The sequence below is a fragment of the Hipposideros armiger genome, unplaced genomic scaffold (assembly GCF_001890085.2).
Source record: "Hipposideros armiger isolate ML-2016 unplaced genomic scaffold, ASM189008v1 scaffold_1495, whole genome shotgun sequence".
Taxonomy (NCBI): domain Eukaryota; kingdom Metazoa; phylum Chordata; class Mammalia; order Chiroptera; family Hipposideridae; genus Hipposideros; species Hipposideros armiger.
The window spans coordinates 121,324-145,475 of NW_017732845.1; the positions used below are offsets into that span (position 1 = coordinate 121,324).

The 24,152-nt window shown below is 35.8% G+C and overlaps 1 protein-coding gene across 1 annotated transcript in view; it reads right to left on the reverse strand.

Annotated features, from left to right (window-relative positions):
- The window catches only part of KYNU (kynureninase), a 92,731-nt gene extending 83,272 nt beyond the window's left edge, over positions 1–9,459 (reverse strand). The window contains exons 1-2 of the mRNA XM_019634081.1: positions 9,298–9,459; positions 3,812–3,993 (exon numbers count right to left, since the gene is read on the reverse strand). Of these exons, the coding sequence (XP_019489626.1) occupies positions 3,812–3,980 (169 nt within the window). The 5' untranslated portion in view covers positions 3,981–3,993; positions 9,298–9,459. The remainder of the gene's footprint in view (positions 1–3,811; positions 3,994–9,297) is intronic.
- Positions 9,460–24,152: the final 14,693 nt, after the last annotated feature.

Here is a 24,152-nt window from a genome sequence, read left to right on the forward strand (position 1 = left end):
TCTCTCTCTCTCTCTCTCTCTCTCTCTCTCTCTCTCTCTCTCTCTCTCCCCCTCCCTCCCTCCTACCCTCCTTCAATCCCTTCCTCTTTCTCTTTTATTTTTTGGCTATGGCCTTCAGAACAACGTTGAACATAACTGCAACACCAACTAAGGTGTTGACTCTTTTCCCTAATCACATCACAGAAAAACATCTACTAATAAAGGGAAACTTACTTATTTTGATAAATTGTTCCATTAGAAACCCAGAGCAAACATCATATTTAATGGCAAAATATCAGAAATCCATAGGCTATGCATAAAACCTTTCTTTAGTACTTTTTAAAGTCTATATTGGGAGTCGTGATCCTTTCCAAACTTTTGTCCTACACGTGTTTATTTATGTTCTTTGTTTTTCATTATTCAGTTGCTAAAGTATGTTTGTTTTTGGCATGGCATTATGCTAGTCTTTTACAGTAATTTGAGACACAGTAGCACTTTTAGATGTCCTTAGAAGACTTTAATAAGAGAAGAAGTACTGGTTTCTTGATGAATTCTTATCTTGACTAAAAAAAAAGAAAGAAACTTTCAACACCAACTGTCCCTGAGTCTGAGTCTGATGTTCTTGTGTGGTACAAACTTGAAAAGCCACTGGACTCATCTTCACCTCTGTATCTATGGGGCTCACTTCTTCACTTCATTCTCATCTCTGTTCAGATGTCACCTCATCAGTGTTTCTTCCTAGACTACCCGGGGTAGCACTTCTCCCACTTTTCTAGCCATCCTAGTAACACTTAGAACACTACTTGAGAGTAGAGTATATATTACTTACTGTTTGTAACTTTGTTTACTATCGGTCTCCTCATACTAAAATAAAAGTTCAGGTATAGGCCAACCTTGCTGTTTAGTTCACTGATCAATTGTTCTGAAAATAGTGTCTTGAATGGAGTAAATGCCTAATAAATATCTGTTGAAAGAATGAACCCTCAGAGAGTAAGACACACACAGAATAAGAATATGAGTTAATTGATCTAACTCTGTATGACACCATCCTAAGTGATCTAGAACAGACTTCCCTCACAGTCTGTGATTTAGTAATTCTGGGATGGGACCCAGGAACTTGCAAGTTCTAGTAAATTCCATGGTGATCCTCATGCAGCTAGGAGACCACATACTTTGACAATACCTAATTTAGCAAAACTTTTGGGTTTAGTGAAATAAATTTTTGTGTCATTCAAAACTGTACTTTTTGAACAAACGAATTGTTTAAATTCTTTATCAAATCAATTCATCTTCTTTCCCTTTACATTTCTTTAAGAATAATCAATAACTTATTCAAGATTGTAAATTTTTTTACTTAATTTTCTATTGGCTATCTAATTGAAAAAAATGTTATACCTATAATCAGGTTACTAGGGTCAATTCTTTAGTAATGAAGTAATTGTACATACAATGCTACTTTTGTTTGGGTTTTGATTAATTTATCTCAAAGCTTAGAAAAGTCCTATGTTCTGGTATTAAAAATTCTTATTAAAGTTGAAGTCTGCAATAAAAGGGCAAAGAAATGAATATTCTGTCCCTCTTTTTAGCCTTACTTCACATAATCTCATTTTCATGCTCTGTAAGGTTTTAACATGTGTGAGCGGTATGTGTCTTTTCCACATGGAGGAACTGTGGCTCTGAAAGGCTATTTTCTTCTCAAAATCACCCAGCTATAGAGTTAGAACCAGAAGCTCACAGCAATGTTAGATCACAGTGGCTCCCAAGACAAGCATTATGACTTTGTTAGTTGCACATGCTGCAAATGGCAGGGGTGGATTAGAAAGCAAATTTCACAGCCATGTGGGGGAATGTGAAAAGGTAACTAATCAATATTTGTTAAGTGACTCAACCTGAGGATGAAAGTTATGTTAGTTAATGAGTGTTAGATTCAGAAACAGAAAAACTGACAAATTCAAAATACCATTTTAACGTTCTGTGTACCCCATAATTTCCAGTCTTTTGTTCCTGAAAATTCAGGGTTGGGTCCTACCTCAATTTCTAATGGTATTATATAGAATAAAGGCATCTTAAGAAAAGCAGGTCAAATACACCAAATTCCCCGAATGCATCCCCTCCAGTTGCAGGAAGTAGTTCATACATTATTGCTCATACATGTGTGTCTAGCTGTGGCTGCTATCGCGTGGCTGTTATGTCATTCTCCAAGACATCTCAGCCTAAGCTGAAGCCACAGTGGACCACTGGCCCCTTCTCATTTCATTGCTTCTGCCACGTGCTTTCTTCTTTCTGTAATACCATCATCCAGCCTCACTGGAAAGGTTTTGTTAGTATTTTTGTTTCCTTACTTTGTTGTGTCTGATTTTCTAATCACTCATGAACATAAATTATTTTTAATGGTGAGGAAATTACAATTTTCAATAAATGTCATAAAGCTCTAGAGCCCTGATTCCTGATTTAGAACTCTTGCTGTATGCTGAAAAGGTGATCCGAAGCTCGGTGGCACTCCTGGGTCCTGCCATCATACCTCTGACAGGAGCTCATCCAATGTCCCAGGCAACCCCAGAGCTGGAGAGCACACTGGGGCAGGGTCACCAGAGCTTACTTGTCTCAAGTGAGTCCTGAGTATTTCTGAGGACTTCTACACTGTGTCCTGCAGGTCACTGAGCCTCTTTTCTCCCATCACGGAAGGAATAATCTTAGGTATAGTTCCCTCATTTTCCTACATTGACAGTTCTTCATCCCTTAAGATTCAAATCAAAATGCCCTTTCATTCTGGATTTCTAGAAAGACTTAGAAGATTTTTCATCTGCGATCTCAGGTCACTTCACTTACAGCCCCATTTGGCCTGGTCTCAGACAACCGTCATTTCTATCAATGTATTTCTCAATTGATATTAAGCAACTTTAAATTGGAAATAGGGCTTTCTCTTATTGCATCCTTCCATAATACTACAGGGTGTCACCTTGTGTTACATAATAAAATGTAAGCTGATTAAGACAGCTATGTGACGTAATTTCATCCTAAAATAATATTAGCTGATTGTCTTGAATTATGATATCCAAAATTGCACCTGCCTCACTTAATCTAAAGAAAAAAGGATATTAGACTCTTGTAAAGTATGTGAAACCCATTTTAGTGGATCAATTCTATTCAACCTGGTAGTCTTTTTCATTGATGTAAAATAGAGCAAAGCCAAATATGAAAATTTGTTTCATATTTTTATACCTGTGCTACCTAGGTTTTGTTTTTCTTTTTTAAAGAAACAGCTCTCTGACCAACAACAAAGTCAGCTTACCCCATTATTATTTTTTAATGCAGTATGTATTTCTTCATAATTGACTTTTTTTGTAAGTCTTGTCATACCATCTTTACTCAAAAATGGCTATTCACATAAAATCTAATATACCAAGTCCCAAAATAACATTCTCTCTAAGGCAAATATGCTATCATAAACTAGGTGCCACAAAATAAAAGATATTCTAACACTATATTGAAAAATAATTGTTTTTGAGCTCTAAGTGCTTAGAGAATAAGTAAATGCATCTGCCTATAACTTTCAATGTCACTCTACTATTCAGAGAAGTAAATGACAGTATAAGCTCTATGTTAGTATTTTATACAGAAATACAGAAGAAGGGAGGCAACAAAGAATCTGAGGCTAAGATAGGCTGACAGATTGATTTAGTAGCACCAGGAACCCGCTGTATTTCAGACACAATTGCAATGGCTCTCATGTAATGGAACTATGAGTTTTCAAAGATTTATGATAAACACTTGCAGCAGTAAAACTAAGTTAATAAATTAAGAGAAACAAAACCCTTTCCAGTATTCTCACCTGAAGGCAGATCCTGCATTTTGGGAATATGAAAATACTCCTTGAAGTGCCTCAGCTTATCTTCTTCATCGAGGTGGAGGGCCACCCTCTCATCTGTCGGGTGACATCTAAGTTCAGATGCCACACGTTGCACTGTGTCAGCTGGTAACTCAAGGGGGAAAGGCTCCATTACAAGTTGTTTGCTAAAAATGAAAACAAAATTTAAAAATAATAAAGCTATCATCATTTTCCTGCAGAAAATTAGCCCTTTAGGTAAAACACCTTTTTTTTTTTTTGTAAAACACCTTTTGTTTTAACTTAGCTCCCCATCTTCCTAACCTCAGAAATAATATAATCAACCAGACAGCATCAAACTTCATGCTTGATTTTTTTCTCATGAATAAAATGAAGAAAATAATAACTTAGAGATATTGTAGGGATTAAATTAAGTAATGGTGCTCTCAATAAATATTAGCTCTTCTAATTTTTATTTTCTGGAAAATAAACCATATAGTGACTTTCAAATACATATAACTTCATCATCTTTTCCTCTAGATGCCTTTTAAAAGATAACAGTAAAGATGCTTTTTCGAAAAGACTAGAAAAACAATTCCCACCTAGCTTGTCCTTCTCCCTATTCCACCTCCACTCTCTCATTGTCAAGGATTCTTAGATCATAGTTTTAAAACTATGGAGATATATATAATAGAAGCCTAAGAAATTTTTTACTGTGAATAAAAACAATATTGATTAAAAAGATAACATTTAACATTATTAAATAATGTTAATAATTTGGAGCATATTAAGACCAAAGAGATCTACTTGCTGTTGCTAATGAGAAATTTATTGAAACTTATTTTACTACCACATATAATATATATGTGTGTGTGTGTGTGTATATATATATATATATATAGATAGATATATATATCTATAGATATATAGATATATATCTATCTATATATATATATATATCTTGGAACAAAACAAGACTGTTTGGTGTTTCTCGAACCCACAGTATATTCCATTTAATCATCATTTAACATTCCCCACCTTTTTTGGAAAGAAAACTTAATCTTTCAAAGGCAATAAATGACAATAGAGATTTAAGAACACATTTATAAACTTCACCCAAGTTTTATACTTATTTATAATTCTCAAAGTTTTAGTTTTTTGAAATTGCATAAGGATAGTATTAGAGAAAAAAAGTCCTCTTGCTAGCTTGATTTACATATGTATACTTTTGCTGCCTTCACTTCTACATTCCCCCATTCATTTATTTACTCTTTTAATAAATATTTATTGAGCATTTACCATGTAGCATCATGCACTGGTGGAACAGCAGTGTATAAGGTAGTGCATAAGTAGTGACTTGTATAGTTTATTTTTTAGTAGAGGAATAAAAAAATAACTAAATTATGTAATTTCATATAGTTCAAGAGCTATGAGCAAACAGAGCAGAGTAGTGGAATAGAGAACCACTAAGGTATGGAATATATGATCATTTTTGAATCGTATTATGGAGGAGACCTGAATTTGAAGAAAGATAACAGCAAGTGCAAAGGCCCTGAGGTAGAGATGGAGTTGGCCTGTTCAACTAATGCACTAAGGGAAGTAGGGGGAGGGCGAGACTATGATGTAAGAAAGGCAGAGGCAGAGTTAGTTATGAAGAACTTTGAAGGCCAGGAAGGAGTTTGAAGGTTTTTCTGAGTTTTACGGGAAATCTTGTAGAATCTCGAGTAGAAAAATGATGTGACATAATTTTACATTACATAAAAATCACTTTTTCTGCTCTCTGTTATGTTATGAGTTTAAAAAGGGAGGTAAATTATCTTAGTAGCTCAGGGGGAAATGATAGTAGATTAAATGAAATGAGGGGAAAGGTAGAGGGGTGTCTGGATTTACAATATAGTTTGGAGAAAAAAAAGGTAATCTCTAGTGAAGACAGGGAAGGGGATGACTTTTAGGTTTTGGATTTGAACAAATATGTTAAAAGCAGTGAAATAAGAAATCCCTAGGGAAATAAACTTTTTGAAGAGGGAAATCAGAGTTCTATTCAGGACATGTTCAGTCTCAGATAAATATTGAACATCTGAGTAGAAATATCAAGCGGGCTATTGAATGTTTAAGTGTGTAGCTCAGGGGAATATTGGATCATAAGACAAAAGTGATATTTTTCAACTCATAGCCTAGAATGTCTAGGGACCAACTAAAACTAACATAGATAAGTCAGAATCACCATGTAATTATCTTTCCTCTCCTCCCCACTCTCCTTCCTCTTACGTCTGAGTGTTATACAATGTCAGGAAAATAGACTTCCATCAGGTCCCCTAAACTTAAATTCTTTTGCTTGTTTGACCTCTTCCTTTCTCAGCTTCCACTGTTCTCCCCTGATGAGCCATCCTTTATACACCCAAATAAGAATATGAAGCTTCATCTAAGAATGTTTTTAGCTTTGAAACCAGTAGTGGCTTTTAGTTGCTACGATCCACACTTTTGTACATAAGTCAATGGTCTCAACATTGCTCTTGATGGTTCTTTAAGTACCTGACCATACTAAATTATTATTTGCCTTCTCCATGAAATTTTCTCTGTGATTTTTCTCATGCCATTCCCATTGCCTAACATGTGCAACTTCCCTTTCTACATAGTCAGATCCTAGTCATCCTTCAAAACCTTAGCCCGAATGTGACTTTTTTCATGAGTCATGATGTCTCAGCTAAAAGTAGCCTTTCCTCCTCTGAACACCTGTAACACTTATGAGCACACATCTTATGACAAGTATACTCATAATAAGTAGTACATTCTGCCAGTTATTCTATTTAGATGCATATGTGAATGGGAAAGATCAAACATGCTTGCCATGCTGACAATATGATTCTAAATGGGTCTCTACCTACAGCCTTCTAATGAAGGAAACTGCCTTCTGAATAGCGATGACTGTGACTCTATCACTTGTTACCAATTGCCTGGTCACCATTTATTAGATCTCTCCTGGGCACTTGACAGTCCACTAACAATAATGGTGATCTGTGAATGACTTGCTGTAAAAGCTCTGACCAAACAATCATAACGATGTTGGGCTGAGCATATAATCAAATTATTTCAGGAATCTGAGCTGAGGTACAGTTATTCATGCATTTAGCAAAAATTTTTAAAAATCATAGGGAGAACTTGAACCTCTCACTTGATTTTTATTTGCCTCTTGTTTCTTATTTCCCCTCCCCCCCCTTTGGCCTATTCCCTTTATCTCCTTTTATTTCTTGTTTCAGCCCTCTATTCAGTCTGCAAAGCACCACAGGCTATGAATCCATTTACTCATTTTAATCAACCCTTCCCATCCAGTCCTGGCCAGGCAAAGAAAGAGTAAAGTGGTTGGTTCCACTTCTGGGCCTGCACAGCCCAAGTGTCCCACCTTCACTGGCACTGATAGTGTGATATCTCTCAGTAGAATAGTCCTTCAGTATATCACACTTCCTCTCACCCTTTCACCCCACACAGCCTCCGACAGAAGTAAACACAATCCTCAGTGCCCATAATAACATAGAGCCCTCCCTCACTCCAAGGAAGCAACTTATGAACTCTTAATAATTGCTGCTTAGTTCTGCATTCAATCTACCAGCTAAGACAATTAGTGCTTTGCAAATCATAATTTATGATTTGTTTAGGTTTACCATTTCCAAGTAAATTGACGTGCTGTTATTTTGAAACAAATTCAATCTAAGTTAAACAAAACTTCACATTTTATACCAGGGATGCCAAAACAAGCTATACAAATAGACACTTAGGTCAACGTTGCTCAAGTAGTAGTTCACCATAATCAGAAGTGTCTGGACGCTAATGGTAACCACTTTGAGCACCTCTTGTAACTGCAGAAGTCAAACGTGATTTGTATTCATCTTTTGTTATTGGTATATATTGAGTATTACAATTTTAGTAGATTTTTCCTTTCTTAAAATGTTTATACATTTTTTTGGCACCCTTTGTATTTTATATATTTAGTGCTAATTTTATTAAGAAGGTGGGAATATACACATATAGTCCTGGGCAGGACACCTAAATTTTTTGTGCTGCAATGTTATATAAAATTAAGTTAAATTCTACTTTCTTCAGAGGATCATGATTAGGATCAAAGGAAATTAATGAAGTAAAGTCCTTTATAAAGAGATAAAATATATTCTCATAATATCTTTCAATATTAATACTGGTGTGGGCCAACCGTGTAGCCCCCTTCCCCCACTAAGAAACTTTTAAGTTTTCTTTCCTATAGAAAGGTTAAGTATAGAAATGTTGTCTCCTCCCTAGTTTCTTAGTTTCTTAGCTCCTGGCTTTGATTACTCTTATAATCAGTTTGTGAATCCTCTCTGACAACAATACCTTTTGATAAAAATTGCTTTTTTCCTCTCAATTTAGCTTTTGAAATTTTGTAAATTGTATTTTCACAATTTTATTTAGGCAGCTAAAACTTCATAGATAAAATTTCTGTAGTAACAAGAGTTGATTGTTTTTATGGAATCATGGAAATCAGGGTCTCCTAGTAGCCCACGGGTCGAAGGTTAAAAAGTTAAATAAATGACTATGTGTACCCAGTGGTTAATCTTTACACACTTGCAGATTTCATGTTTGAAATGAGCAAATTATACACACGAGTTTAAAGTTTATAACCTGGTAAAGCAAATTATAAAAGAAGTGTGTAGCTTTTTATTGAGAAAAAGGAAAAGAAAATGTCATTTAATATACATGCATAGAGGAATGTTCTTTAAAGCTATCATTGTTTCAGAAATGAGTGCCATCGCTTTGTCACAACTGCATATTTCATATCTAGGGTTATATCAATTACATACTGAACTTCACATTAATAAGATCAATGCATTTGCTCCAATTTACTATCTAAATAACACCTCACCCTCCTTAAAGTAAGAGCAGAAAACAAAAAACACCTTCTTTTCACTACATAGAAAAAACTATCTCAAGTTTCCATTCTTAGGCAAATATTTTATAAAACGAAAGTAGAAGAAACCCTGCTTAAGAAATAGACATTTTCACTTCTCTAAATATTTAATATGACTAATAGCAACCACGGGACAACTAGAGTTAACAGAAAGCAAAGGACTTAAAGCTTATTTAATGATCTGAATTTTGATCTAATTTTATCATTTAAACCCAAGGAACCTACAGCATTAACTTTAATAAAAAATCTTCATCTTATTTTAGATGAATTAAGTGTAGTATCGATTTTCACTACATTGGTAAAGATCTCTTCATTTAACACAAAATTTTATGAACTATACAAATGATCCCTAGAAGTATAGTCTTAACAGAAAATATTAAAGGATGCTGTACTACTTTTATGAGTACAATTTAAAGCAAAAAAAAAAGAAGAAGAAACTAGCGAAAGAAGCCTGTAAAGCACTGTGACAAGGATACTAGCAGAGAGAATATCCCTTTGGAAAAATTACTGAATATATATTTGTGTACAGAGTGTATGTCAGTGTCTCAGTGCTTACCGGCTAGAATTCCGACGGGGTTCACAGATCTGAGTCGCGTTTAAAAAGAAAACCAAAACACAAACCAACCTCTCAAGAGTTCCTTGCAGATTTATAGGACAGACCTCAGAGTGAGAAATTTAAGGCACTTCTGCTCAGACTCCACCCTATGGGGAAATTTGTGAGCTAACTTTAGTTCCTCCCACCCTATCTAACCTGACTGTGAATCTCAGGTCACAGACAAACCTAAGCAAAAGGCTGCTCTTGAAATTCTCTGTTTCAAACACTGGAGGCTCTGCTTTGGGCACTTTCCCCTAAGCAGCTCTGCCCTTGAGACTCCAGTAAACACTTCCTTGCCCTCCACGTAGGTAGTCTCTGGGCCTGTGAACTATATCCCATAATAATCCTGTACAGTAAGTACAGTATCCTCATTTGTGTGTGAGCTGAACAAATGAGTTTGTCCCGGAACTAATTTGCATTCCTTCTTTGCTTGCTTTGGGCTCTGGAATAGACAAAGGACTTGAGTAAAGTTCTTACAGAAACTCCGATATTGAGGCAGTATCCCACTGTCAAATGCATTGTTAAGTTTCCAGTCTGAAGGCAGAATTTAACATTTAATGGATGAACATTTTAGTTAAAAGTTTAAAATAGTCTTTCAGTTCTAGAATATACTTGATTGTCCAACAGGTGTGTTTTAAAAACACCTAGGTCATAAATCTAGACAGTAAACAAGGCAATCAAGGAAGAAACAGTTAGAGCTTGCAGATCAAGCAGAAAGTAGCCTTGGAGACTTTATAAATGCACATTGATTTTTTAAGCTTGTGGACTATCTATTGTTCTACCTCCATGATCTCTTTCCGCTTATTTCTAAGTTTGGGTCTTTTTGGTGACGATCCTTTTAGGTATAAAAATCAAGAGCAAAGAGTTTCAGAATTAAGACCAAAGATAGAAACTGGGTGTGAATAATTGAATCACTTTTGTATACCTGTCCCTTGTTGACCTCCCACAACACTTCAGATAAAGCATCATTTGATTCAATCATCTCCTACTATATGTTCCCTGTATAACCCTGGACAATTCATTTAATCCGTGCTGAGGCTCAGTATCACATCTTTCAAATGGAGACATAAAAGTAACTTTCCTCAAAAGATTACTGATATATATTTCACCAGTGTACCAAGACACATGAGTCAATGTGACTTTTTTTTTTTTTTTAACCACATCAAAAGTACTGTCCTCCTGTCTCTAAGAGAAGGGGATAAAATAGACACTGTCATAAGCGACTGCTAGGCTCACAGTTCATGCTGCAGTCTTTTCCTGCAAGTCATGGGGACTAACCCCGAAGAGACTCTTAGACCCCAGGATCTACCTGGCACTGATTGAGGCCTCTGTGGTAGCCATGGCACGAGCAAAGAGCAGAGCATGCAAGATCTTAAATGCCTTTCAATATGCTCTTTACTCAAACATCAATCAACACACCAAACAGTAAAGCATCAATCATCAATACACCAAGCAGTAAAGCACACAGAGTAATACAATAATTGGGTTAAATAGAGTAACAAACCAGTCCCAAAGTCAATCAGAGTCCTGGTGGAGCCAGAAAGGGTGGCTGGTTCTGGAGGTCGGTCCGGTAGTGGTTCGGTTCGAGCGGGGCAAAGCAGAGTGGAGGGTTCTGGGAGCAGAGTGGCAGCATGGTCACGTCTCAACTGAAACGGGCTCTCTGAGCTGCAAAAGTCTGCAGTTCTTATGCAGTTCTGAGTGCCTTCCTGATGTCACCTTATCTGTGTAGCCACCTGGCAACCCTGACATCCTCATATCTCAGTAGCAGACCTTCAGAGTGTAGCTGGTTACACCCAACTACCAGGGCAACCAGCCAGCTCCCTGGGCGTTGTCTGCTAAGTTCTCTGCACATAAGTTACTCTTACTCATTCAATATGGAGTCACTCTTGCTCACACAAAACTCATTCTAACAGCTTCCAGGGATGCTCTACACAGATGCAATTACTTGAATACAACTGATTGAACCGTGAAAAGAGAGTATATCACATTTTATCAATCCTATCTTTACAGTAACCCTGGAGAGTTAAGTAGAATAGCCTCATTTTGTTAAGTTGGAAGTGTAAAACTTTAAATTTAATCAGGGTATCTCAAAATTTATACTTTTTTTTCCTGTTTTGTTTATTCCCTGTACTGTAAGAACTTTCAATGATTTGCCAAGTTCGAATATCCAGGAAGTGAGCCTTAGGGTGGAGTCTGTGCCATTGTTGGTAGGAAAATCAGTGTTTTAATTACTGACTATGGTTACAGATATGGAAACAGAGATAGAGATTGACATATCAAGGTCTTGCTTTCACACTGTTTCTTCTAAAATCTTTTGGTAATAGTGTTAAAAACCATTCCATCAAAATATTATCTTAAAACTATTATTTGACATAGTCGCTTTTAAAGAACTTGTTTGGAGGTCTTAAGCTAAGCTCTTATTTCTTATATTTTGCAAATCTCTTTTTAATTTGTTACCTTTATTCATTAAAAAAAGTATTAACCATGTTCTTTGCACTAGGAGAAAAGCTAAATGCCAGGAACATAATGGTGAGCAAAATCTTTATAATAACATAAGCCTCTAAAAATACAAAGGAATTGTGAGATAGTGAGTCATGGGGTGAGGAGTGGGGTGATGAAAACAAGATTCCCAGCAGGGCCAGCTGTGCAGGGAAAAGAAGGAACAGACTGTTCCTTTCTTGAAAATGCAGGAACTGTTCCAAGGATAAATATTTGTACCAATTTAGAGTTGTCTGTTAACTTCAACGAATGTCACCTTGCTTACATGTATGACTGAGTGCCAGAGACTGATTTTATCCTCCTCACAGTCTCCCATGAACGGAGCTATGTAAATATTTGTTGAATTAGTTAATATTTTCAAAAAAAGTTTCGATTCCTTTCATTAAAATTAACAATTGGGATTATAGGAGATGTTCTGTTCTCCCAAAGGATAATTCTTAAACTGTGAACTTTATTCTTATTCTTCAGGGCTTAGTCACCATGGCTAAGCCAGTTTCTGGTATAAAATAGATTTCAATGAGCGCTTGCTGTATTATTAACCAAATTAAATTTATTGTAGCAAAATGTTTCTCTAAGAGTCCAAGGCTACAGTTCCAACAGTGATACACTATTGCTGAATGTGCGATAAATTTAAAAAAATGGGTAAGGAGATTGATAAGTAAAAATGGTGAGGCTTGATGGACAATTCAGGTCCCACTATTAAAAGTGTTTTGTAGAAGTGAATGAAAACTACAACCTTGGGGGCCAGTGGGGAAGGACAGATACAAAGCTACATTCTCAAACCTGGGTGGCAGAATATACACCCCAAAATATGATTGTATGAATTTAAGATTTGCCATCCAAAAATATGTGGCTTTGGTAGATTAATTATTTTAAGCAATAGCCATTTGAAAATCAGCAAGTGCAGGGAGAAGCTTTCTCTGAATTCCCTTTATCTGCCTAGAGACAGATCCTCCAAAAGGAACTCAAGTGTTGTAAGTCCTCTACCTGGGAGTTTCATCAACCAGGGAAGATTGGCTCTTCTCACAGAAAAGGCTGGAAGTAGACAGTACACACAAACAACTTTGTCACAAAATTTATACCTCCCATTTATTTTTCAAGAGCCCATTTGTCTTTCCTAAAAATCATTTACTCTCTCCAAAGAGGCCTTCATCCCCCCATTACCTTTCCCTATTTAGATAGGATTTAAGCCTGAATTCTAAGGTACTTCAGTGAATTACTCATTTTCCCTGAGTATCTCCTATGTATACATGACAGACATACACATGTTAATAAATTTCTGTTTTAGTTAAATAATTTATCTCTTGCTAACCTGTCTTTTATTACAGGGATCCCAGCTAAAAACTCAGAAGGGTAGAGGGAAAATTGTTCCCCCCCTCATAGTATATAGGAAATTTCACATTAATATTTTAAATGAAATAAAAACTTTTTAGGAGCTCACTTCTCATTTTTGTAGAGACAAATTTAATCTGAGTCATTATTGGGACTCTCTTTCCTTTTTTAAGGGGATGATGGAAATGGCCCAGGGTTTTACCGCAGCAGAATACTCTGGGGTCAGCCTGTTAGCTTTCTTCTCTCTCTTCTCTTCTTCCTCTTTTTTCCCCACCACACCACCCTGCATACCCAGGCACTCTTTGCCCTTCAACTTGGGTTTACCATAACATAATATAACATAATATAAGCTTTTCCAAAACCCAGGTCAGGGCCATCTCATCAAGCATTTTTCTATTTTGAAGCCAAGGAATGCAGACTCCTCTATATATGGGTAGGGAAAAATATAAAGAACAGAACACACACATACCAAACATTCTCTTTCTTCTACTCTTTCCCTGCTCCTTTCCTTTCCCCCCTCTCCTCTACCCTACACTTTCCTCCCTTCACACTCTTCTGTCCTCTCTACTCCCCTAACCTTCCTTTCCTTCCCCTCTCCCTCATCATTCCCTCCCTTCCCCTTCTCCTCTCCTCTTCTGTCTCTGCCTCCTCCTTCCCTTGCCTTCCCTCCAGCTCTCCCCGCTCTTCTTTTCTATTTTCTTCTTCCCCATTTCTTCTCCTCCTGTCTCCTCCTCTCCCTTCTCCTCTACTCTCTTCCTCTCTTCTTTTCTCCCTTCTACCTCTCCCTTCTATAGCAGGGAAAGCAAATCACATAAGTGTATCAATAAATCACTAGGTTATATTTAGATAATCTGTCTTCTCCTCCCCCTAAGGCACATACTTTAATTAAAAAAAATCCCACAATGGGAAGGGACTTTACTTTCTTCTATAAATTATGTTTTCTGGTTTTTGGAGAAGAACAAAGGCTCATTATAAGCAAATGGTAATTTGCCAGTTGTTGATTAAAATTCATTTCAAAACTAAAATTCCTATAAACCACTTACTTTTTCCTATATCGAAATTTCTCTCTCACCATTAAATTCACAGAGGTGTTTAAGACAATTGATATGTTGTGCTCTAGCAGGGCACATTTCATAGTTCTCTATTATGTGTAATTGTATGCCATTTTTCTCACATGTCTGTTTACATGAAGAATTAGAATTAAAACAATCTATTTTTTAATCTGTTTAAATAATAAGTGGATAAAAGAATCAAAGCTGAGCTACAAAGAGTTTTCAAAATAATTTTGAAATAAGCAGATGTTTGTAACATCATTGTCCCTATTTCAATGAGCGATCCAATCTGAATACATATTACTTTGATTAATAAGTAAATGATCATTAAGGAATGTAAAACTCCTACTGTAGATAGAGCAAGGGTTTGCTTTCAAAGAAACCATTTTGTAGTCATTGTTGTTGCTTTTGCTGTTTATCGAATAACACAGATTTTTCTCAAAGTAATTCTATTACTGCTATCATCATCCTCTTGATAACTAGAGGCCCCTCAGGTTCTTGTAAAACACAAAACAAAGAGTAACTTAAGTCATATTGACATTATTGATGCCATGCCATTGTTGACATTGTGATGACACGTTGCAAAATAGGAATAGGCCATGCAAAATTTCCATTGGTAGGCAAAGCTTTTATACACTACTGCTTTTTTCACAGTACAAAAGCCAATACAAGTGCTCTCCTTTTACCATAATAACTCATATCTCATTAAAACAATTTTTAAAAAATTAAAAACGACTACTAAGAGAGGCAGTGTAGTGTGTTGGTTTGGAGGTGTTTCTTCAAGATCTTCCGGTGTTTTTTACTTTCTTCCTGTGATTGACTGGTAAAGTGGTTTCTAGCACCACTAATAAATGGCATCAAAGTCCCACTCTGCATGTGTCCAGTATCAGAACCAATTATGCCAGTTCATATTCATTTGTGACTTCCCACAGTTATAATACATATGTACCAAAATATAGCAAATTACTAAATTATTTTAGTCCCCACTACAGATAAGGGGAGAGAGTTTAATAGTCTAGAATCCAAACAATGTTAGGGTAGGTCCCCACAGCCAAGGGGCAATGATGCTAAGGGGCTCTTCTTTAGATAAGGAAAGTCCATTGTATTAGAGATGGGTAAGAGCTAGCGAGAAGTGGAAAAGAACATCCATAAAGTTGGAATTTTAACTTGTTTATACACACACACACACACACACACACACACACACACACATATATATATATATATATATATATATATATATATGAATTGTATCCTACTCTACAGAATTATTATCATAATCTGGAGGAAAAAGATCATTTTTTAACAAAATGTGTATTTTCAAAATTGACTGAATTAGAGGAATACCTGAAAACAATTCGTTTGGAAGAGATTGGAAATGTGTTTAAAGGGTTAACATTTAAAAGTATATATCATGTTTGGATAGTTTTGCACAACTAATGTTGAGTTCTAGCTCAACTTTAAAGGATAGGAGATTCCTATATTATACAAACTATTCCAGGCTACAGAAAAAGATAAGCTTTCCTTTTCATTTTCTGAAATGATCCTAATCTCAGTTTCCAAACTTGATAAGAACAGAAGCTTAAGCTACAAAGTGCTATTTCAGTTTAAAAAAAAATGATAAGGAATTGTACCACTTACCAATTTTCATCAGAATCACTTATTTCTATTCAGGATATATTAATTTTGTTTAAAATTAGTTACAGATATTTCCTATTACAATGTATTAGCATATTTTGTTCTATTTTACATGGCTTTGGAAGTTTTCCCTTTGAAGTTGTTTATTTTTTAATTTTGAATTTTCTTACATAGACATTATTTTTACAGCAGTTTTAGGTTCACAGTTGGTACGTAACTTGATTAGTTTCTACTTGGTTCTTACCTTGATTTTCTCTAAAATTTGAGTGAAGAGAAAGGATTCATTATCATTTCTAAATATGCAGTATCATACAATTGATAAATTTGATTTTGAAAAAAATTTTTAAATATCTCTGCATTGCAAACAAACAAACAATACGATGATTATTGCTCCCATACAAATTTTCCCACTCACTTTGACTGGTTCCTAATTGTTGTTCAGTAATCCATTTATTCCTAACCTGTTGACTCAATATTGTAATCTCTAGAGCATGCATTTAAAATATCTATTCTCATGCTCTTTCATCTGAGGAAGGTTTCATAAATCAGGGTCAAGAGCTTCCGGTCAAGGTGGAAGAGTAGGTAAATGCTGTGCTTACCTCCTGTCACAACCACACCAAAATTGCAACTAAACTACAGAACAACAATCATTGAGAATCACCTGAAGTCTACTTGAACAGAAGTCCTATATTACAGATATATAGAAGAAGCCATGTCAAGACTGGTGGGAGGGGCAGAGACATGGAATCATCAGGTCCCACACTGACTTATGACTGTTAAGAATCGGGAGGGATATCGGCTGTGGAGGTTCCTCCCCTGGGGAGAGTGAGGCCCAACCCCACACTGGGCTCTGCAGCCCAGGGTTTTAGTGACTGGAAGAAAAGTCCCCACAGTTTCTGGCTGTAAAAACCAGTGGAGATTGCAGCTGAGTGAGACTAGGGTGCCTGTAGTCCTATGCGATCCACTTAAAAGGCCCACACACAAACTTATCACTGACAGACTCACTCACTTTGAGCTCCAGTCCTGAGGCAGCTGCTTGGAAGGCTCCAAAGATATACAGGGTGGAAATGAATTGTTTGGCTTTAGGGCAAGGGCTGGAGAGGCAGCTTTCTCCCAGGCAGAAGGGCTGCCAGAAGCCATCATTCCAAACCCCCATCCAGCCCGCATACATAGGCAGGCACCATATCTGTCTCTACCAGTCTGGCTGACACCACTTGACTTGCTCTGGTGATTCTCTGAGACCTCACCTCAACCAACTTGTGGGCCTACCAAGCCACTTCAGGTGACTTTTTTATAAAAATGGCCATTGTTGGCTCATGCTGCAGCCTTTCCTAAAGTCTCTTAAAAATTCACAAACTCCAAATAAGCAGCATCTGGCTTCAGCATGCTCCATATTTCTTGCTAAGCAGCCCCAGGCCAGCACTAATGGCAGTCAACCTTGGTTTACAGTTTAGCCTCTCCCAGGCACTGCCAAGTCCAGCACAAGGGGCTATCAGGTGACCCTGGGCAGGGCACAGGCAGCAGCTGAACTTGGCCAGCAACAGAGTCCCTCTCAACAGGCCCAGAAGCAATACATCTGGTGACTAGCTTCAGAGCAGACCAGAGCACCACCCAACTACCTTCACAAAACTATAAACCAAAAGGGTAGACTCAGCAGACACCAGAGTCCCACTGAAGCAAATTCTGCTCCATAGGATCAACCCCTGCACAACAAGTCCTAAATTGTAGTCATAGCCAGTCCTCACAACCAATAAGCCTGAAAGTCAATCACTCCCATTGACATGCAAACTGCAACCAAGACTCAACTACAAAGTGGGGCACACACAACCCACACAAGGTACACGCCTGGGGCACATGGCTCAGGTGACCAGGGAGACTGTGCCACTGAGCTCCACAGGACGTTTACTACATAAAGCCACTCTTCTAAGACCAGGAGGAATAGCAGCCCTAAAACACAAACAAAAAAACAAAACAACAGCAACAACAAAAACACAGAGGGAGGCAGCAAAAATGGGGAAACAAAAAAATGTCTCAAATGAAAGAATAGAACAAAGCTCCAGAAAAAAGAACTAAACAAAATGGAGACAAGCAACCTACCAGATGCAGAGTTCAAAACACTGGTTACAAGGATGCTGAATATTCTCAGGGAGAACATCAACAAAGAGATAAGAAACAAAAACATGGAGATAGAAAATACAAAAATAGAACCAATCAGAAATGAAGAATGCAATAACTGAAATGAAGAATACATTAAAGGGAATTAACAGTAGATTATATGAAGCAGAGGACTGAATTGGTGATTTGGAAGATAAGATAGCAGAAAACACTTGTCAGAACAGCAAAAATAAAAAATAATCCACACAAAAAAAATAAAGATAATTTTATCATACCAACATTTGCATCATAGGGTTACCAGAAGGAGAAGAGAGAAAGCACAAAATTGAAATCCTATTTGAAAATATAATGATAGAAAATTTCCCTAACATAGTGAAGAAAATAGACATACATGCCAAGGAAAGTCAGAGACCCAAACAAGATGAACACAAAGAGGTCCACAACAAGACACATCATACTTAAATTGCTGAATCTTAAAGATAAAGAGAGTATCTTAAAAGCAGCAAGAAAAAGGCAGTTAGTTAACTATAAGGGAACTCCCATAAGACTGTCTGCTAATTTCTCAACAGAAAATCCCTTTGCAAAGGTCAGCAAAGACTGGCATGAAATATTAAAAATCATGAAAAAGAACGATTTATAACTAAGATTACTTTACCCAGCAAAGCTGTCATTTAGAATTGAAGAAAAGGTAAAGAGCTTCCTAGATAAGAAAAAGCTAAAGGAGTTCATTACCACAAAACCAGTATTACAAAAAATGTTAAAGAGACTTCTTTAAGAAAAAGAAAGAAAGGATATAAAAAATATGAATAATAAAATGGCAATACCAATATGATTATCAACAATTACTTTAAATATAAATTGATTACATAGTCCAATCAAAAGGCATAGGGTGGCTGAATGGATAAGAAAACAGGACCTTTAATCTCATTTCAGATCAAAAGACTCATGCAGACTGAAACTAAAAGGGTGGGAAAAAATATTTCATGAAAGTGGAAACAACAACAAAATAAAAGCTGAAGTAGCAATATTTACTTATATCAGACAAAATAGACTTTAAAACAAAATCCTTAACAAGAGACAAAGAAGGACCCGGTAATCCCACTTCTGGGTATTTATCCAAAGAAACCCAAAACGCTACTTCAAAGTGACATATGCATTCATATGTTCATTGTGGCATTATTTACAATAGCCAAAAAATGGAGGCAAATTGGGTGTCCATCAATAGATGAATGGATAAACAAGAGGCGGCACATACATACAATGAAATATTACACAGCCATACAAAAGAATGAAATCTTGCCATCTGCAACAACTTGGATGGACAGAGAAGGTATTATGCTGAGTGGGATATGTCAGACACAGAAAGACTAATGCCATATGATGTCACTTATAAGGAATCTAATGGACAAAATAAACATTCAACTGTAACTGAAAGAAAAGAAATAAATATATTGCTTTAAAAAACAAAATAAATGAAGAAATAAAACAGAAAAACCTCAGATAGAGAGAGCATATTGATGGTTGTCATATGGGAAGAGGGTTGGGGTGATGGATGAAAAGGGGAAGGAATTAAGAAGTACAAGTTAGTAGTTACAAAATAGTCATAGTGTTGTAAAGTATAGTATAGAAAATATAGCAAATAATATTGTAATAATTATGTATGGTATAAAATGAGTACTAAGTTTATCAGATTGACCACAGTGCAAGTTATATAAATGCCTAATCACTATGTTGTAAACCTGAAACTAATATAATATCAAATGTCAACCTTAATTGAAAAATAAAATAAAGTTATAAAAAAAAAGTAGTGTCAGATCTCCATAGCTTTCACTGTATTGACTAGAGCATTTTCAGGCTATTCTACATGATAAGAGGACACTATGGTCTGGATGTTTGCTATGGGGTCAGCAGGGCCAGCATTCTAGTTGTAGAGTGATCAGCAACTAGCTACATCTCATACATAGTTTACAGAGGAGCTACTTTCAATAAGGCAGTTCATATATCCTTTAGCTTCTAACTTTTCAGTTACCTTTATTGTTTGTTAGAGCAAAGATAATTCCATTGTAATTATCCCCCTAAGAAATTTCTTGTAGTTATTCTTTAAAAATGCCTTGTAATTATCCCCCACATATGAGAAATTTGTGTCTTTGTTGTGCTTGCAAGAATTAACTTTTGTACTCATTGTCCTAACACAGGATGCAATAGTAGGTTAATGTTTTACTAATGCCAATAACTAGCCAAGCACCTTATAATTTAAATAAATAAAAAGACACTAATATAGAACAAAACTATCATCAGCAGGAGGAAATATGCAGGAGGAATCCTTCCCTAATTTTCTTTTATCCATGATTTTTTATGGGGATCACTGAATCATCATCTTATTGGTACTTCACAGAAAACATGAAATCTTCACTTTGGCTAAGTACTGTCTATTCAATCTCTCCAACCCATTTCTAACATCATTGCCTGTCCCAGTCTAACCTATCATCAGCTTATGACAGTCTCCTAACTCATTTTGACAGTCTCCTAACTCGTTTCCCTTTCTCTATATTTCCCCTATAATCTAAACTCCATATCATCCACAGATTAATCTTTTTAATCATGTCTTAAAATGGTAATTAAAGGCCTTTTTAAATGATATCCAAAAAGGATGATGTTCTTAACATCACGTACAAAGCTCTTTATTCTTTGACCTGGGTCTACCTCTGGAGTCTCATTTCAGGTCCTTGTTCTCCATGGGTGCTGTGATCCAGCAATATCAAACTCACTGTGAGCATTTGACTGCCCTAAACTTTCTCACCAACTCTGTGTTTTCCCTAATGCAGTTACTTTTCTGGTTGAAATGTTCTGTTTTCTCTTTATTGCCCTCTTCCAAATATCACCTTAGGTTTTCATCTTAATTCTGAGATCTTCCTTTAGACTCCAGGCATATTTTAGTATCTCTGGTATAATGCTTTCCATGATATTTTATTTAAATGATTGACATGTTCTGAGAAAACTAAAGTATTTTATAACTCAGAAGCATGACTGAGGTATCCAGGGGAGATGAGGGGATTTATCTACCTAATACGGTTCAATCCTTTTGTTGATGTTGTTGAAGCAATAAATCAGCAGTCTTATGTCTCTTTCCAATACTCAGCAAGGAATGGAGTTTAGAGATTGCTCCCTAGCCTATCCAATTTTCCAGAATTACTGCTTCGAATAAGATATTTTTCACTGTGGCAAGATAGGAATGTGCCACTTGCCTTCAGGGAACTCCAGGGCTCACATGAGATATGCATGCACATCCTGCACCCAGACTTGTTAGTTCTGAAACTTTAATGTATTCAGCAGCTATTCTTCATAATTTGTGGTTTGGAATTATAGTTATTACCTGTATTATTAAAGAGAGAGTTTTCTTCTCTGCTCTATAAGAAGTTTTCTTCTTCATTTTCTCTTGACTTCAAAACAAGAGCAGAGTAGAAATGTCTTTAATGTGCCTCCCTAAGTGTAGGCATCCTTTAAACCTTACTTCCATTTTCACTGTGTTACTGAACTTCTTCTATGGCAAAGCTCTAATGATTTCCTAATTGGCAAATCCAAACTGTCTTCTCTGTTGACAGGCTTTACATTGAAAGCTCTTGTTCCTATTACTACTTTTATAGTGTGAATCTCAGTTTAATCTCCTTTCTCATTCTCTTTTGTTTTTTCTCTTCCAGTCTCATTCCACAGTATTTCCCTTAGCTAATAACAAAAATGCTTCCCTTTGTTTTTATACATGTAGTATTTTTTGTACCTGTCTTAATAGCCCTTTGCACAGGCTGAGTTCTCAAACTATCCGTATGAATGATTATCTTCTTTCTAGAGTATTTGATACTTGAGTATGAGGTTTTTACTGCCTTATCCATAGTAGGTAGTCAAGTGTTATTAATTAATTAATTAGGTTGCCTCTGCATTGCCTCTATTCACTAGGATCAACTATTAACTAGAAAAAAATAATAACTTAAATATGTTAAAATATCACTAATTTTAGTCAAGAGCAAAAAGAAAGCATGGAAGATTCTTTGGTAGTAAAGAATCTGGCAAAAATATGTACCGATTGAAAGAGACAAGAAAGGAAACTGGAGTGGGAATTTATCAAACACTAGCAATTTACTTCAATGATCATTTCCTGAGAACTTCTGAAATATTTTCAATGCTTAGAAAATTTGTTTAGTAACTGGAAAGGAAAGTTTCTGCTAAGAGAAAACTACAGGCACTTATAAGAAGATTCCAATTTTGCCATTGTTTTTCGTATCTATATTTATTTGCCAATATCTATAATACAAATTTTAGGAAACATATTTTGCATCATGAATTTATGAATGATTATGTTTCTTATAATGACATTATCAGTGTATTTCTTTTTCATGCCTTTCTAGATTCCTTCTTCTATAGTAAAGTAATCGGACACACTTCACATTTTATGATGCTTTTTCCAAAATATTTTGACATGTTGGGTGATATATCATGCACTAGAGACAAGAATAATGGTGATTGATGAAAGTGTTGCAGTTAGGAAAATATAAATATATGGCTTCAATGAATACACTTGTGCCCAAATGAGGATGCCCATCATCAGCAGGTCAGGTTTTTGCTTCAGAAAGGCAGGTCAGCTCTAAAGGCTGGGTCTGCTTTCCACATGAACAAGAGTGCCAGGTTAATGTGAGTTCAAGGGCAGAGTAAAGGTTCCTGATTCCCCAGCCACATCTCCTCAAGCTATCACATTGATATAAATGTATAGCGTACATTCTAAATTTCCTGTGTCTAGCCTAGACTATGGTCTAGAATTAAATACAGTACAAGAAAAGTCATTCAATTTAAATATAGATTAATTAAATTTAAATCTAAGTTTATATGTATATCTAGGTCCAACAAAAAGTATCAGTTTAACTTGAAAGAGACTTAATGAATAATTAGTACATAATGAATAACTAGCATCCTCACTATTGTATTATAGTGTCAAATATTGTATTAGTGTTTTATTTGTATTATTTTATTTAATCCTTAGAGAAAAAATGTTATAGGTACTATTATTGTTTTTACTTTAAAGGGAGAAAAATGAAGCATAGAAATAATAGATCCAGCTAACAGAAAAGTAACAAATTAGCAAAAGATTTATATGTAGAATATTTAAGGAATTGCTCAGAAAAAAAACAAACAAAAAGACAGAAAACACAGTAAAAAATGGGTAAGAAATTAAAATAAACAGTTCACAAAGGGAAAACCTGAAGAGTCAACACACTTTTAAAGAGATAACAAACCCTTCAGGAATCAGAGAACTGCACATTAAAGACATGCTGAGATAATTTTACATCAATCATTAATAAAAAGTAAAAATTCAGATGCCATTTAGAAGCTGGAAGGAAGGAAGAAAAGTGGGAAGTCCTGTGCACTCTGGTCTTTTTGTAATTTTCTTGTAAATTTTTGTAATTTTTGAGGCCTTTTTGTAATTTATTGAAATAAACAGGAACATGCCCTCTGACTCAGCAATTCTGCCCCTGGGGCTGTAACTGTATTGTTTTTCTCAGTTCAGATATTTAAATTGACTTGCCAACCCCACAGAATACACCCACTTAAGGATAAAAAAAGAAAGGCTACAAGTTTGGCTCCTGTAGGAAACAAAAGTACCCCTACAAGTTGGGCTACCAGAACTATGACCCAGGCTTTGGAGAAAGAGAGGCGTGAGTGGGTGGGCATGATCTGGATAAGGTAATTAAAGTGAGGTGAGGGAGAGAATATCAATAATCACATGAAATTTTCTTTTTCAAAATAAGTCTGCAAATTAAAATTAAAATTATATCAAGTGGTATAGCACTAAGAAAGACATACATAATCATTAAACACATAGTAAATTCACTGCATAAAATTATAATATGAAGAAGTGTGCTTTAGATTATTTAAGAAATAAAAAAAACATGGAAATCTAAACGAGCAGATATGAACGTAAAAATAATGTCAATTAAAATCTTGACAATAAAAAGGTAGATACACACAAAATCCACAGTTATAATAACTGTGTCGAACACAATTGAACGGACAGTACAGAGCAGGACTTTGGTTGCTCCCTAGTTAAAGGATATAAGCTGACCAAACAACATATGCACTACATTGTACAGTTTGACTTCTGGCATCCCCAAACAATCTTTTCCTCCAAATATG